Source organism: Branchiostoma belcheri, unplaced genomic scaffold (assembly GCF_001625305.1).
Source record: "Branchiostoma belcheri isolate BF01 breed outbred unplaced genomic scaffold, Haploidv18h27 scaffold35, whole genome shotgun sequence".
Lineage (NCBI taxonomy): Eukaryota > Metazoa > Chordata > Leptocardii > Amphioxiformes > Branchiostomatidae > Branchiostoma > Branchiostoma belcheri.
Window position 1 is genome coordinate 1,612,452 of NW_017803965.1, and position 13,865 is coordinate 1,626,316.

Sequence of the window (13,865 nt, forward strand, 5' to 3'; positions counted from 1 at the left end):
TCCTGTTTCCTTTTAGATTAAGGTGATTGATATGCTTATGTTCATCATGCTAACATCATATTTTTGATATGTCTTTTTTTATATCCAAGGATTGCTTTGGAATCTCCTCTTAAAAATAAAATGTGTTAACATTATAATGTCCTGGTTGTGGATCCTAGTCCTTGAATCAAGGATACAGGACCTGGTAGTGTTTCCTTAACGTTTTTTACTTGGTAATATTATACAGCTCTTGGCTTAAGAAATGGTTTTGGGTGTCATTTAATACTGAGATACATGTATAGATTTGTAATGTTGAAAATAATCTGGGGCAAAACAAAAATATAGTGGTTGAGAAAGTCTGTCTGATATTTACAGTTACTGTCATTTATAAGTACATTTTCCTTATCATTTCATACTCAAAGTGTTTGAAATAGCCCAAGAACATTAGCTACATTGTACCTGAGGCGCATCTTTTTTGGGAAAACTTATAAATAGCTAGAACGAGCCTATGATACAAAATTAGCAACCGTTTTCCGTTTTTATGCCACAGATATCAGTATACTATGGGATGGGGCTCAATTCAAATTACTACAATAAAACAATGGCCAATAAGTTGACTTTAAGAATTCAGTTGGGCTTCCCCTGAAATTGCATTGGATGTCTTTAATGATTTTGGCAGCTGGAGACAGACAGTAGCCATCATATGTTATCACTGCATGGGTGGAAGAATTTACAGCAGAAAAGGGAGTGTGCTTGTTTTGTTTAATGTTATTATGTAGCTGGAGGAGATGGTTGATATCTTGCAACGTTTGCCTGTTGGTTAGACCTCATGATCAACGGCAGTTGACTGGAATAGGAATTTGTGAATAATTTCCTCGGTTTGGTGAATGACTGAATAGCAAAGTTCTTTATTCACAACCACTTGTTTAGAAAGAGCCAGGAGTTTTGCAGTAAAAAAAGTGGTCCAGGAATAAAGATGTGTCACTCCATTTCTTGGTCATTGTCATTTCTAAAATGGACTTGTACATGTCAACCTTGTCTACCATTTTATGGCACAAATGTCTAATTGTAAATGTATCGACAATAGATTTTAAATGTACATTTATGGGGGAGCCTCACGCTTGTGCTAGCCTCTGCATATTAATGAACCCAACAAACTTATTAACATGAAATCAAAGATTTTATACCTCCTTGACTTTTTATGAATTTCTCAGTTTATTCCTTATCATGCATTTCTCACTGTCTTTGCATTTGCCTACTGGCTCACATAAAGCAACAAACATACATATCGCTGAAAAATTGATGTATTATAATACCTGGAGATTGATTACTATGGAAACACACATGCAGACACACAAACATATGAACCTCTGTACATAAAGGTAATATTAGAAGTGACCCATGATTTGTGGAAGATCCACATTGCATTACAGAAAACGTACCATGCATAAAGTTAATTAATAGAGGGTGATACTTACGTTACTGATTTAGCTTTACCTTGCAAATATACTTGTACAAAGACATCAAAGCATTATGAAAGTCAGAATTTTTTTTTGGTGTAAAGCCAGAACAAATGCTCAAAAAAACTATCAAGGTAATTTTCCATTCAAAAGTAGATCTTTCCAATTCTGTAAAACATTTTGAGTCCACATCTGTGCCCCTGAGTTAATGTGTTTTATGTTATCCTTTATGTTATGTTTTATGCTGCTTGTTGAGTCTTAAAGTGTTCTCTTAAGACCTCCTCTGCCATCTTAAGGTTGGCCAGCTTGGTTACTTTTCCTTGGAACCTTCCTCTCTTGGCAGCTCCTTTCCCTTCCAACACTTCGGCAACCCTTAAGTTAAAAAGAAAGATATTGAATGATCGATGATAGTTCCAGTGAGGTTGTGAATGCACAACTGACAGCAGAAGCTCTCTTTTTGCACTACAAAAGAGAAGCTCTCATATACATGTAATCAAATCAACATGGCCTAAACTAAAACAAAAACTTCAAGCATAAAACACACTGGCACAACTAGAAAATTGTTGCTGTGTTTTTCATGAAATTTCTATTCTTAGCGTAAGTTTTTTGTGCACATACTTTGGTCCTACAGCCTCCACCACATCAGCTGGTCCAGACAACAGGAACGTCCCCGCCCCTTTCTCATCTCCAACTGACAGCAAGACCAGGGCATTCTGGGTAAGGTCAGAGGTCACACGAGTAAGCACTGATTCAGGTCGCAGAACACAGTTTTAATGGGCAACCTCCGGAGTTTATGACGTGGGCATACAGAGTAGTGCACCCAGTCAAAAATTCACAGCTCCAATACTAGGCACACAAAGGTGCATATGCACCCAGGATTTTCAAACCCTGTATACTTATTAGGGAGAGTGGTTACCTCATTTCCAATCTCATTTGCAATGATGTTCATGAACTCACTGTCTCCCTCTTTCCTAGATGAAAGGAATGGGATACAAAAGCTTGATAAATATCAATAAATTAATAAATAAGTCTGGTCACACATTGGACTGTAAGAACTGAGCCAACTACAGTATGAATCAAATGACCCATAATATTCTCATGTCACTGAATCAAGGCCCTAGGAATAAGCTTGTTAAATTGGAATTTCACAGCGATGGCAAGTCACTATTCATGTTATTACCTTTTTTTTCATTCAAAGTATTTGTTTATTTTGTTTATTTGTTTATTTGAATGATCTCCATTAGTGAGTATACACTTATACCCACTATTCTTCCTGGAGTCTTAAAACACGTTACAGACTTATAACACAGACGTACACTTCTTACTGCTATACGTAAAATACAACAACCTGTAACTAATTACTTATTTAACCTATCCTATTCTATATACACCAAGTAATGAGCTCGAGGTAAAAGCTTGTTTGAGAGGTCAGAGGTCAATCATACAAGTTATATATTTACATTTACATTAATACATACAAGTTATATATTTACATTTTAAAAGTTACTATGATGTACTGAATGCAAATATACTAATGTGGAGCAGTATGTGTCGATATCATACATATTGCCTTATTGAGAATATTTCCAGTTTTGCTGCTCTGAAATTGCATTGGCTTTACCTGTGCAGACAGAAGACTGGGTCTCTGTTAGGCTGACTCTTGTATCTCTGTGCTTCTAATACAGCAACATCTCTGAGTAGACCTGTACATGTCTAACAAGTAAAGTAACAAATAAATAAATTAATCATGTTTATTTACTTGAACAGAAGCCTGTATTCAAACCAGTGTTCTAGCCAGTACCTGTCTTTTTGTCATTTGACAGATTTTTAACGCTCACGACGGACAAAAAATTTGCCCGGTTCATCATCTTTGACATAGAAAAAACTTTGTGTAAATAAATGGAATTAGAGATATCATAAAACTAAGCTTAGGTTGGCAGCAAAATTTGGCCTCAAAATGCAGGAAATAGTGTTGAGAGGGAGAAAATGCCAAAATTGTTATATTGCCAAACCATACTCTAATTGCACTGCTATTTTGCCTGATTTCACTGTTATTTTCCAAGATTTCACTGTTATTTTGTAAGATTTAACTGTTATTTTCCAAGATTTCACTGTTATTTTGTAAGATTACACTGTTATCTTGTAAGATTTCACTGCTATTTTGCCAGATTCACATAATTTATTATATGTCTTAAACTGACACAGACCTTGTTTGACATCCTTAGAGATTTCTGTAGCTTGTCTGCCATCTCAACATGCTCTTCTGGAGGACATCTAGTTTCATGGAGAGTAAAGAACATGTTTGTATTCAGTCAAAGTGCATGGATTGTGCTTGCAAAGAAAGACGCATTGAAAAGTTACATATGTTAAGCAGTCGCCAAATATTTTGAGGCAATTTCTTAAACCTTCATGTAACCTTGAAAACGTTGAAAATTACATGCCAAAAAATTTCAGGCTTTCAATATTTTGTACATTGTATATGGAAGGCAGATACTACTAGTATGATTACCTTGTTAAGTAGTAAGCTCTTCCATTTATCTAACACCCCCTTGAACTTACTTGAGAATGCCAGTCAGGCTCTTCTCTCTGTCGTAGGCCCTCCCTACATAGTCCAACACCCTGTTTCCAGCCACAAACATCACATTTGTCTTTCCTTTCTTCCCTTTTTCTGCTGACAGCAGCTTGATAGCCTTCAAGGTGGACAGAATTTTTTTATGATTTAAACCACATTATAAAAACCAAGGAGGTTCCCTTGAATAACAAATAACAACTAGATATATCACACGTCCCAAATGTCATGATGAACATACATGTATACAAATGTTATCAAGCAAGGAATGCATTACTTTATAAGTTCTATCCATGAGAGAAATTTTTTTATAAACATTGCCAAAATTACTAGAAAAACACCTAACACCTCAAAAACACAATCCAACAAGTACAGCCTCATTTTTAATAAGTTGGGTTCCAACAATCCCCCAAGTACATCCTCATTTTTACTTATTTGGGCTCCTACAATCCCCCAAGTACATCCTCATGACGCGTATTTTGAGAGTTGTTTCACCTGAAGATGAGCGAGGTTGGACACGTGGGTTCCGCAGCAGGTGTTGTGGTCAATACCCTCAATCTCAACAACACGTACAGGACCGATGTGGTCATCAGGCAAACCTCGGGACCGCACCTAACAATGGAAAAAATTACGCCTGTAACATCAAACCTTCAACGAGTGGACACTACTGGGAAACACAAGTTTTACAAAAGTTTGTTGGTATGGGTAACAAGCTTCGAATTATACTATAGAGCAGCTAGCTACGATGAATTAAAAGAATGGCTTGCTAAGTCATCTAGCCATCTTTCTGTCATTTCACAGAATTATGCCGCTCGTGACAGACAAAACTTTGCCCAATCCGTCATCTTTGACAGAAAACTCTGCGTGTAAAGATATGGAAGATGTCATTAAATCAAGCTTAGTCTACCAGCAAAATTTCTACCACAAAATGCAGAAAATAGCATTTTAGTCAGGATGTCAAGATTTTCCCTGGTGAGCATTGAGGTCACTTTGTGGTGCCGAATAGAGCTTGCGACAGTTCCACAAAAAGTGTGTGGAGCAAAAATGTTACTAGTACATGTATATGTATCATGTTATATGCGTATTATGTGACTCTTTGTGATTATTAATTGGCACGCCTAGACTTTATGCCTTCAGCCCTTGACATGATGTTACGTCAAACAAAAAGGAGAGGACATAAAAAAACATTCTAGCTGGTTAGAAAACCGAAGAGACCATTCCCTCTGCTCACCTGTTCCAGTTCAGGAGACCCAGGTTCCAACAGACGTGGTGTCATGGGGATCTGTCTCCTGATACAAGCATTCACCTCCTTCTCCAGCTCAGATAACTGTTCTTTTGTTATGCTGGGAGTGTCCATCTCAATGGAGGAAACTTTACTGCCAAGCTCCCTGCAAGCATTGCACACATTTTCTTTCAATACTGCATTTAAAGGCATCCAGTGCAATATATATAAAATAACACTATCATTGTTGTAGTACTTTTCTTTACAAATGAAACATAATTACTTTTTGGTGACATTCTACTTATTTTGCTGCATTCAATTTTTTAGGCTGTGTGCACCAGTACACCTATTCCCAAAAATGAATTTTAAGCCCTGTTAGATCTGAACAACTTGGGAAACACCAAGACTTACCATGACGTTGTCTTACATCCGTATTTTGCCTCTGCAATGGCGGTAATCAAATGCTGACCTGAAAGGAAAATATACATTCGCAGCTCACAAACCATGGAGTTACCGGTACAACACCCAATGCACTAATCACACAAAGGTCCAGACCTGTTATATATTAGACTGGCCAAGCACGTCAGCAGAACGTACTGCGCCTGCGCAGAACCCTGTATTTTCACGGTTTTCGATGGATTTTTGATCAACGTTGCATTAGAATTTTGCCTGTTGCAGAGGATAACTTTTCCGACATAACATTTGGAAACTACAGACGAGATGTTTTCCTTATATGTGTGAATACGACCTTATATGAGACGTTTTTGCCGAAGTGCTATGTACAATACATTATGGGTTTCGCGCAGGTGCAGTACGTTCTGCCGACGTGCTGACTGGCCAGACTTGGTGACGTTTGAACCCCACTGTTACATATGCTTGTGGATTATAATTTGGTGGTATCTAGTAATCTCCAAGCAGATCTTTTGGTGGGGGTAAGACAGTATCAAATTGGTCAGTTTGTAACCATTTCCCCACCAAAAGATCTGCTTGGAGATTAGGTATCTAGAACACCAGACTTTCCTGAAAAAGAAAGCACTAACCAGAGTGCTGTTGCATGTGGTCAAACCTCCTTGTCCAGTCCACTTCCATCTTGACCTCTGACCCCACCTCAAGGGGAGTCTCTACAAAGTGGACAGCTTGGTTCTGTCTCCTTGTCACCCTAATGACATCTACATCATTGATCTAGAAGCAGAAAAGAAGTTTTAGATACAAAATCTCTTTGCCATTTTATGTGGCTAAGCAACAAGGGCACCAGACTTACCCCTATAATGATACCTTGAGAATACCTTGAGGATGTGTTGGTGGCTGGAGGCAACACCTGTTGTGCCACCCTCTTGTCATTCCAGGTACTTCCTCTCCTCCCACCACGTATGTTATTTAGCAATGGCTAGAGTTCCACGATCTCATACCTTTGCCAAATGTTGTTTACGTTGACAAATGTTGAAAATTATGCATATTATTCATTCATTATGAAAACAAGATCCTCATTCACATGAACTTGTCAGTTGATCTTATTCTCTTTATACTCCCTTTGAAGGGGCCAAGTGAAATTAGCAGGCTTGTTGGGTGGTGTAAAACTCTCTCCCCGGTAAACTAACTAAGCGGCAAAACTGTTGCATCTCTATAAAAAAAATCAAAATGCGAAGGAGGCTACCATTTTGCGATTTGACATACCTTTCCTCTGTCATCTGGCTGGCCTCCCCCCTCCGGGAACAGAATGGTATCTTCCAATATGACCTCATAACCTGGTTGCTTTTTTTTCTTGGAGATGACCAGCTGGCCAGGATTACAGGACACAACTTTGCTGGAAAACTGCAAGAAAAACAGAGAAATTGTGGACCTATTTTCAAATCCACTGGTGACATATTTAGGAAATCAACCGCTAGTGGGTATAGAGGGTTCCCCCCTCTGGGTTTTCCTTGACAAGTGCATTTAAACTGCCTTACATATAATACAAACTAGGTGGCGTGGTGGCAGATAAAGCATTGCTGCAATAGTTAATTAATCGTGTTCTTCGATCGCTGAATATCGATTTCGGAGCAATATACGGACATTGGACGGCCCTAAATTTCTAAAGTATATGGCCAAGTACTGCACTGGTGGTCACATGTGAACCGCCCGGGCCCGGACCCTTCTTTTTCCAGTGCGGGTCTAGGTGAATCAGATAACTATTTCCCACAGAGAATAGAAGAAATACCCCTTCCCAGTGCTCTACCCCGTGTTTCGGTACGGTTCTGCCTGATTTGGCGAGAAAAAAGCCTTACTTCCGTGAGGTAACTGTTCTGCTGACACTGCAACGCCATGTTGGAAACCGGCTATCCCACAAGTCCCTGCGCGGGACACTTTGCACCTGTTGTGCGGATTCCCTTACTCTCCAAGCAGAGGTTTGGGTTTTGGGTTATTACCTTCGCCAAGAAGGTTATGTTTTCAGTAGCGTTTGTCTGTGTGTGTGTGGGTGTGTTGTGTGTGTGTGTGTGTGTGTGTGGTTTAGCAAGATAACTCGAGAGGCAGTGGATGGGTTGGGAATGAAACTTGGTAGGTAGGTAGGACTTCACGAGACCTAGAAATGATTAGATTTTTGGCCCCCTGGCGGCTTTCCTAGGTACTGCAGCTGAACTTCCGGTTTTGATATCTCATGTTCTGGACATGCTAGGGTCACGAATTTTGGTTGGTAGATAGCTCTTGGGGTAGGGAAGAAGTGACATGAGTTTGGGTCCCCTAGCGCCTTGTTCTGGAACTGCAGGAGCATTTGTTGAAAAAATTTGAAGGACGATAACTCAAGAACCGGTTGACGTATTGTCGTGATTTTTGGTATGCAGGTAGTTGAAGTGATGCTTGACATAATCAGATGACAATTATGCAAATCAGGAGCTAATTTGCATAATTAATGAGGAAATTCTATAAATCTGATTTGTTCGATAATAGAACTATGAAACAGTTGTGACATCTACTTGAGAACGAGAAAAACATCTGAGGATATAGATTATGTAAATGAGGACCTAATTTGCATAATTAATGGCAAATTCTTATAATTCCATAGTTGTAACTGCTGCACCCCGAATTTCATACTTGCCACATTTGGAAGTTAAGTGAAGGTGAACATTAATAAACATAATTTATTCAAATCATGACACCATTTGCATAATTTATAAGGAAGTGCTATAATAGCCTTTTTGTTATGATAAGGCTGTCATTGGGTGGAGAATATGATCAACTGATATAATCCATGCAAATGAGGCTCTTATTTACAAAATCAATGATTAAATTGTAGAATTCGTCACCCGCAAGGGTTAACATCTTTTGGCGAAGGTATGAGATCGTGAAACTCTTGTTTTTGGCGTGTTTTTTTAGAGTTTTTGGATGGATGAAAAAAAATTCCAGTGCAAAAAAAGAAACCTCGATAAAAAAAGCCTAAAAACACGGCAAAAATTACCGAAACCTCTGCTTCGAGAGTAAGATTCCCTAGCCTCTACCAGGCTTCGGGAGGCGGCTGGAAAGAGTAGAAATTGGCCAAATAGAGAGAATGACATGCAGAGGGAGTTGGTCCTCTGGAGAGTATGTTCCACTGATTTTTAACTCTATCTAGTCGGCTGCAAATGTTTTACATTTTCTCAAGTCTTCGGCTTGGAGAAAAAGGCAAGTAGTACTAGCGAAGTTGGTCCATACACGGTTTTATTTGAAGAAAGTACATTCATGACGAAGTGTTGGGAAGGAAAGGGAAAATTAATAGTACTAGTATAACAATTTAAAGTACATTTAATGTGGTATCCGAACTTTCTATAGTAAATCTATAACAACGTGATATGTAAGCATGTGACAAACATCTACAAACAACACACACTACATGTATGTTACATGAAATCCAAGAGATCACACATAGAACTTTGCCAACAAGTACAACAACAGTGATAACGACTGACAACTTCGTGAGCAACTTTAAGACTAGGTTGCTCATTTGCATTTCTGTGCATTACATCTCAAATAAAACATTACATCATAAAGCAATCATTCCCCAATAATCACCCAAGGCAATTTATGACTGTAACTTATCTAGCCACTGTAATTATATTTCCCTCCGTAGACTCTGTATAGGTGAAAGGAAATGTATTGTTTTTACTATCCTGTACATATGTCTGGAAAGTATAACCGTTACAGTTGATCCATTCACCGTTGAACTACACCACAAAAAGCACAATCACCTGCATTACACAAAACAAACAATCACGCACTTATAAAATCAGACAGTGAAGGGAAACATGCATGGGCGCTTTGCCGCCCAGTTGAGTAAATAGCAGTTTACATCAGGGTGCAGACCACACAGGTCAGTTCGTAGCCGTTGATGTAGGGCCCACAGGGAAGAGAGCCACACTGCGCCTCCACCAGGTGCAGATTGGATGCGCCTTCAAGGTTGGCAGATGATCCTGGCCTGAGTTGGGGAGCTCCGTCCATACAGATGAAGTTCTTGCTGTTGTGGTGGTAGGTAGGAGCTGTCATCAGGTAGCCGCTGTACTCCATACTCCATCCCCGAGGACAGGACAGGCGGGCGGGGATCATGACGTGTGTAGACCGACCGGACACGAGACACACCGAGCAGGGGACGTCGTAGTCAAAAGGGTTGGTGATGTACCCCATGTTGTCAGTGGAGAAGAGTCCAGCACCGACGCTGTACTCAGTCCCGTAGATGTAGCTCTGGTGCTGATTACCGGCCACTGGGTTGTTCCACTCCACTCCTTCCAGGGGCAGGCACTGGTAGTCATTTCCCCCTCCCTGGTATTCCCAAAATCCGCTTGCAACAACACCTATGAAAAGGGAGGATGATTTTCTGAATCATTATCGATTGATATCTCTGGAGAATGTTTCAAGCAGCGTGAGTTGACTATTGGATAAGCCTAAGTGTTATTGATATCAACCTTGGTCTTCTGTTTGACCTACCGGAGTAGATAGTCTTGGCGTTTTCACCACAGTCGTCCCTTCCCCACCGCACGTACACGTCACCGATAGACGGCGGCGGGTCGGCCCGTCTCCGCTGTCTGTGTGCCCCGCCCGTAGCAGTGTCGTTCTCTCGGTCCTCCGTACCAGGTAAGGCGGTCCGTGCAGAAAGGTTGATCTGTTGTATTATGTAAAGAATATGATATGAAAGACTGAAGTAGGTAGACAATGTCCCGTTTCCCAGAACAATCATCACTAATACGTGGCGTGTCATCTGTTCCCATTTTCTAAGGGTCTTTGTTCCACATGATTTTATTTAATAGGGGGTTTTGTTCGGTGGTGAACTTGGCCTGGTGCTGGGTTCTCCTTTACTTAATCAAGTAAGATGGTTCTGGATTCGAATATCTAGCAGGCCCCGATGGTGTGACCTTCTGTGCACTTAACACCAGCCAATACTATCACTCGACTCAGGTACAAGTGGCGTCCTTTTAACTTTGATGGGACATAAAGCCGGAAGCCCCATGTTTGAGGAGAGCAGATCTTTTGGTAACTGCACTGAGACAGAATCAAACTTGGCCAGGCTGTATCCATTAGCCAGGCAGTTACTATTTCGCCACCGAAGTGGTAACCTTCTGGCCAATGGAGGCAGCCTGGCCAATTCGATTCTGTCTTTTCAGCCACCAAAAGATCTGCTTGGAGATTAGGAGACACCCACTAACTGTACATTTTTCGATAAGCCTGAACAAAGGTCCTTCTTGTCGTATCGGCATCAAACTGTGGTCCTACGCACCTTGTAATTAACTTAAAAAAAGTTTTTCTTCTGTTTTTGTCCGGGTCAAGTCTGATCCTTACCACAAGGTTCCTGAGCTCGGACACCTCCAACTCCAGCTGTCTGTCTGACATGGTGACGTAGACCAGCGGCATGAGGACGGCGCACACCAGCACCCCGCCCAGACAGCCTCCCGCCAGGAGCACCAGTCCCGTCCGCCGCCCGCACTGCCTCTTGTACGGCCTGGTCAGCTGCAGGCCCACACCAGACAGGGAAGGGACGGAACCTTGATGGAATGAAACATTATGTATACTTAAAACTTTGTCGAAGGAAAGTGAAACATGTTCAGAAAAAAAGAAGCGGTTATTTTTTCTGGTAAAGAAACTAGTTTGAAGATCTGCCACATGAAACTATACATGATAGCCTACCTTGGTCCATGACAACTTTCTCCAAAGACATTTTCAGTGGAGATATGACACCAGCTTTGAAGAGTGAAATGAAGAGATGGCGCAATCCAACAAGTAGTCAAGTTCTGCTAGGAAGGCCAAGGACGTCACGAAGCGATTGTAGGCACTCCTTAATTAAATTATTAAGGCACTTATCATTAGGAAGGGGTCTTCAAACACTGAGAAAAGACTACATACAGCTCGCTGGTCTATGGGAAAATGTCTCATGGTATCTGGCTGTATAATAGTGTAGTTCACCGTACACTTATGTATCGTATTTTCTTCTTTAAAAAAGATAACGTGGTGTATTTTTTGTACCTAAATTATGACACCCCTATGGTCCACAGTAGTCCACTCCTGGTTGTCTTTGGCTATTATTAGAGGGTAGGGTCGGTGTTCGCTGGTCGTGCTGCTCCTAATGCGTCCCGTCGACAATGTGGCGCAGGTATAATGAGGCTTTTTGTTCACGGCGAACTTGAAACACATTCTTTCCACCCTATCGCGACATCGATGCCCCACAACTTTAAATGAATTACAGTTAACGACGTTACATGAGTATATATAGTTACTAGAGTATAGTTGAGTGTAGTTGTTTCAGCCACTGTTGTTGTTTGTTGTTATTGTCCTTGTTTAGCGTCTAATATCTCGCTAACAGCAGTTTTCTTCTTCGGACAACTTCTTGTAAAATTGATGTTCGGGGCCTGCAACTGGCTACTGAGACACAAACAGGGCCGGACTTGGGGAAGGTGACATTGACGAGGTGTCGAGTTATTTAAAGAACTCAGATAAATTTCATCGCTTGTGTGAATGACCTGAAGGACAGCGACCCTGTCAAACTTGACTGATAGAATAGTGATGTAGTCGGCAGCCCTTTTATGCTGCGAGGGCATAGTTCGCCATTTAGGGGGGCGACTCTTTGTAGTTATGGTAGGGCAAGGGTTCTTTAACGACGTTTTTGAGTTGATGAAGTTTGTTACGTTGTGCACATTTTAAAACCATGTAAAATAAGAACCAATCAGGCCTGCCATTTACATAGTTTTCTTTAATGTTTTTATTAGAAAATATTAATAAGAGAAACATTTTTATGTTGAATTATAAGTCAACAATATTCGTAAGGCAAATTATGACAAATATGACCGTTTTGTCTGTATATTTTGTTTGCCTATTACGTTGTGATTAATCTATTTTTAACTTAATTTAGGCCATGTTGATTCGATTATAGGGATGACATCCAATGGGAACCCCAAAACTGATGCGAGCGTGCGAATAAAAAAAAGTTTGGCCAAAAAAATTAAAAGTTGCCTTCATCATGAAATCTACGTGCATAGTCATGAAGATTGAATGAATGACTAAACATACAGGGTATGGTATGGCATTCTCTTCTTTTCCTTTGGAAACGACTTTGCAATTGTCATTCTACGACACTAGTATCGTTTTCCAATATTATTTTTTGCAATTTAATTACGGCATATATTTGCTCATTTTGCAGGTGCCTTGTGTGACTTACAGTATGGTCAAAAACTTTTTTTGGAAACGGACGAAAATTCATGCGTGCGTGGATGTCATCCATATAATCAAATCGACATGGCCTAAATGCAAATTCTGGTGATTCGTTAACAGGTGATAAGACCACGCCGTCACTGCGCCGTTCCAAGATGGCGAGTGTGTTCAGGAGGGCAGAACTCGGCGGTTAAAATTCGCCTTGCAAGACGCGCTACGTCCGTTTTAGCCGGTGAGTGCTACCTAACATTGTCCTCTATACGTTCGTGACTATTCTAAGCAAACGCATTGGTAATGAAATGAAGTAAAAACGGAAAGAGTGGCCAAAATTATTTCCGCCCACGGTTCCCTATGTTTAAGTCTGCACTTAGTAAAACGGCCACTGGAGGGCGCTCTTTTGAGTGCTTTGAGATATGCGACAAATTTTAATAGATAGTGACTTAGGTATTCGCACCTAAGCTACCAAATCACCGCTTTTTTGCTATTTGACAATTTTATTCACATTTATTTCCCAACAATCAGCGAAAAACAATGTTGGTTATCGAGGCCCTTTTTTTAATTCATAAATTAACAAAATTACAAGAAAATAAACAAACTAAATAAAGGTAAAGGATGAAATAGGTCTACAAAATTACAAAAAAATTTCACCTGCACTTCAAAGTGCAGTTACTAATTAAGGGTTAATGACCCGCCCCAAGGTGAATATGGTGGGATAAAGCCTTGTCAGTTGCTATAACATGGGTCTGTATACATTAAGGGGCATCTCAAGACTTGCACTTGATGCAACCATGTCTAACCCCCAGTTTCAGGGGGGAAGGTGTTAGATAAGATGGAGATAGAGAGAGCAATGATTGTTAAAAATTGAAATCATGACAGTTTCATTTGCATGGCATGATGATGGTTAATTTCATATTGATACACGAATACATATTTGACATGACGTGCATTTCTCCATATCTTTTATTGCCAACTACTATAATTTAGAAATTGT

At 40.3% G+C, this 13,865-nt stretch overlaps 2 protein-coding genes across 2 annotated transcripts; both read right to left on the reverse strand.

Annotated features, from left to right (window-relative positions):
* Positions 1 to 58: 58 nt before the first annotated feature.
* On the reverse strand, positions 59 to 7,568 carry LOC109475870 (alanyl-tRNA editing protein Aarsd1-like). Its single transcript, XM_019776678.1, has 12 exons — positions 7,495 to 7,568; positions 6,905 to 7,042; positions 6,271 to 6,412; positions 5,642 to 5,699; positions 5,240 to 5,396; positions 4,504 to 4,620; positions 3,999 to 4,129; positions 3,647 to 3,713; positions 3,061 to 3,152; positions 2,356 to 2,410; positions 2,058 to 2,152; positions 59 to 1,811 (listed from the first exon to the last, which is right to left on the reverse strand). Exons 1-12 carry the CDS (start codon positions 7,531 to 7,533, stop codon positions 1,679 to 1,681), a joined length of 1,224 nt encoding a protein of 407 aa, XP_019632237.1. The 5' UTR covers positions 7,534 to 7,568; the 3' UTR covers positions 59 to 1,678.
* A 1,727-nt stretch (positions 7,569 to 9,295) lies between these two features.
* Positions 9,296 to 11,387, reverse strand: LOC109475848 (short-chain collagen C4-like). Its single transcript, XM_019776651.1, has 4 exons — positions 11,357 to 11,387; positions 11,012 to 11,214; positions 10,163 to 10,337; positions 9,296 to 10,029 (listed from the first exon to the last, which is right to left on the reverse strand). The coding sequence occupies exons 1-4, from the start codon at positions 11,385 to 11,387 to the stop codon at positions 9,527 to 9,529; spliced, it is 912 nt and encodes a 303-aa protein (XP_019632210.1). The 3' UTR covers positions 9,296 to 9,526.
* Between the last annotated feature and the right edge of the window lie 2,478 nt (positions 11,388 to 13,865).

Bases quoted from the DNA above. Each gene is read 5' to 3' on its own strand.
- LOC109475848 (XM_019776651.1), bottom strand. From the start codon at position 11,387: ATGTCTTTGGAGAAAGTTGTCATGGACCAAG. The intron at 10,338-11,011 runs GTAAGGATCAGA...ATAATACAACAG, and splicing joins CCGAGCTCAGGAACCTTGTG to ATCAACCTTTCTGCACGGAC. The intron at 10,030-10,162 runs GTAGGTCAAACA...CCCTTTTCATAG, and splicing joins CGCCAAGACTATCTACTCCG to GTGTTGTTGCAAGCGGATTT.
- LOC109475870 (XM_019776678.1), bottom strand. From the start codon at position 7,533: ATGGCGTTGCAGTGTCAGCAGAACAGTTACCTCACGGAA. The intron at 4,621-5,239 runs GTGAGCAGAGGG...TTCCATTGTTAG, and splicing joins GGTCTCCTGAACTGGAACAG to GTGCGGTCCCGAGGTTTGCC. The intron at 2,153-2,355 runs GTAACCACTCTC...GACCTTACCCAG, and splicing joins CAAATGAGATTGGAAATGAG to AATGCCCTGGTCTTGCTGTC.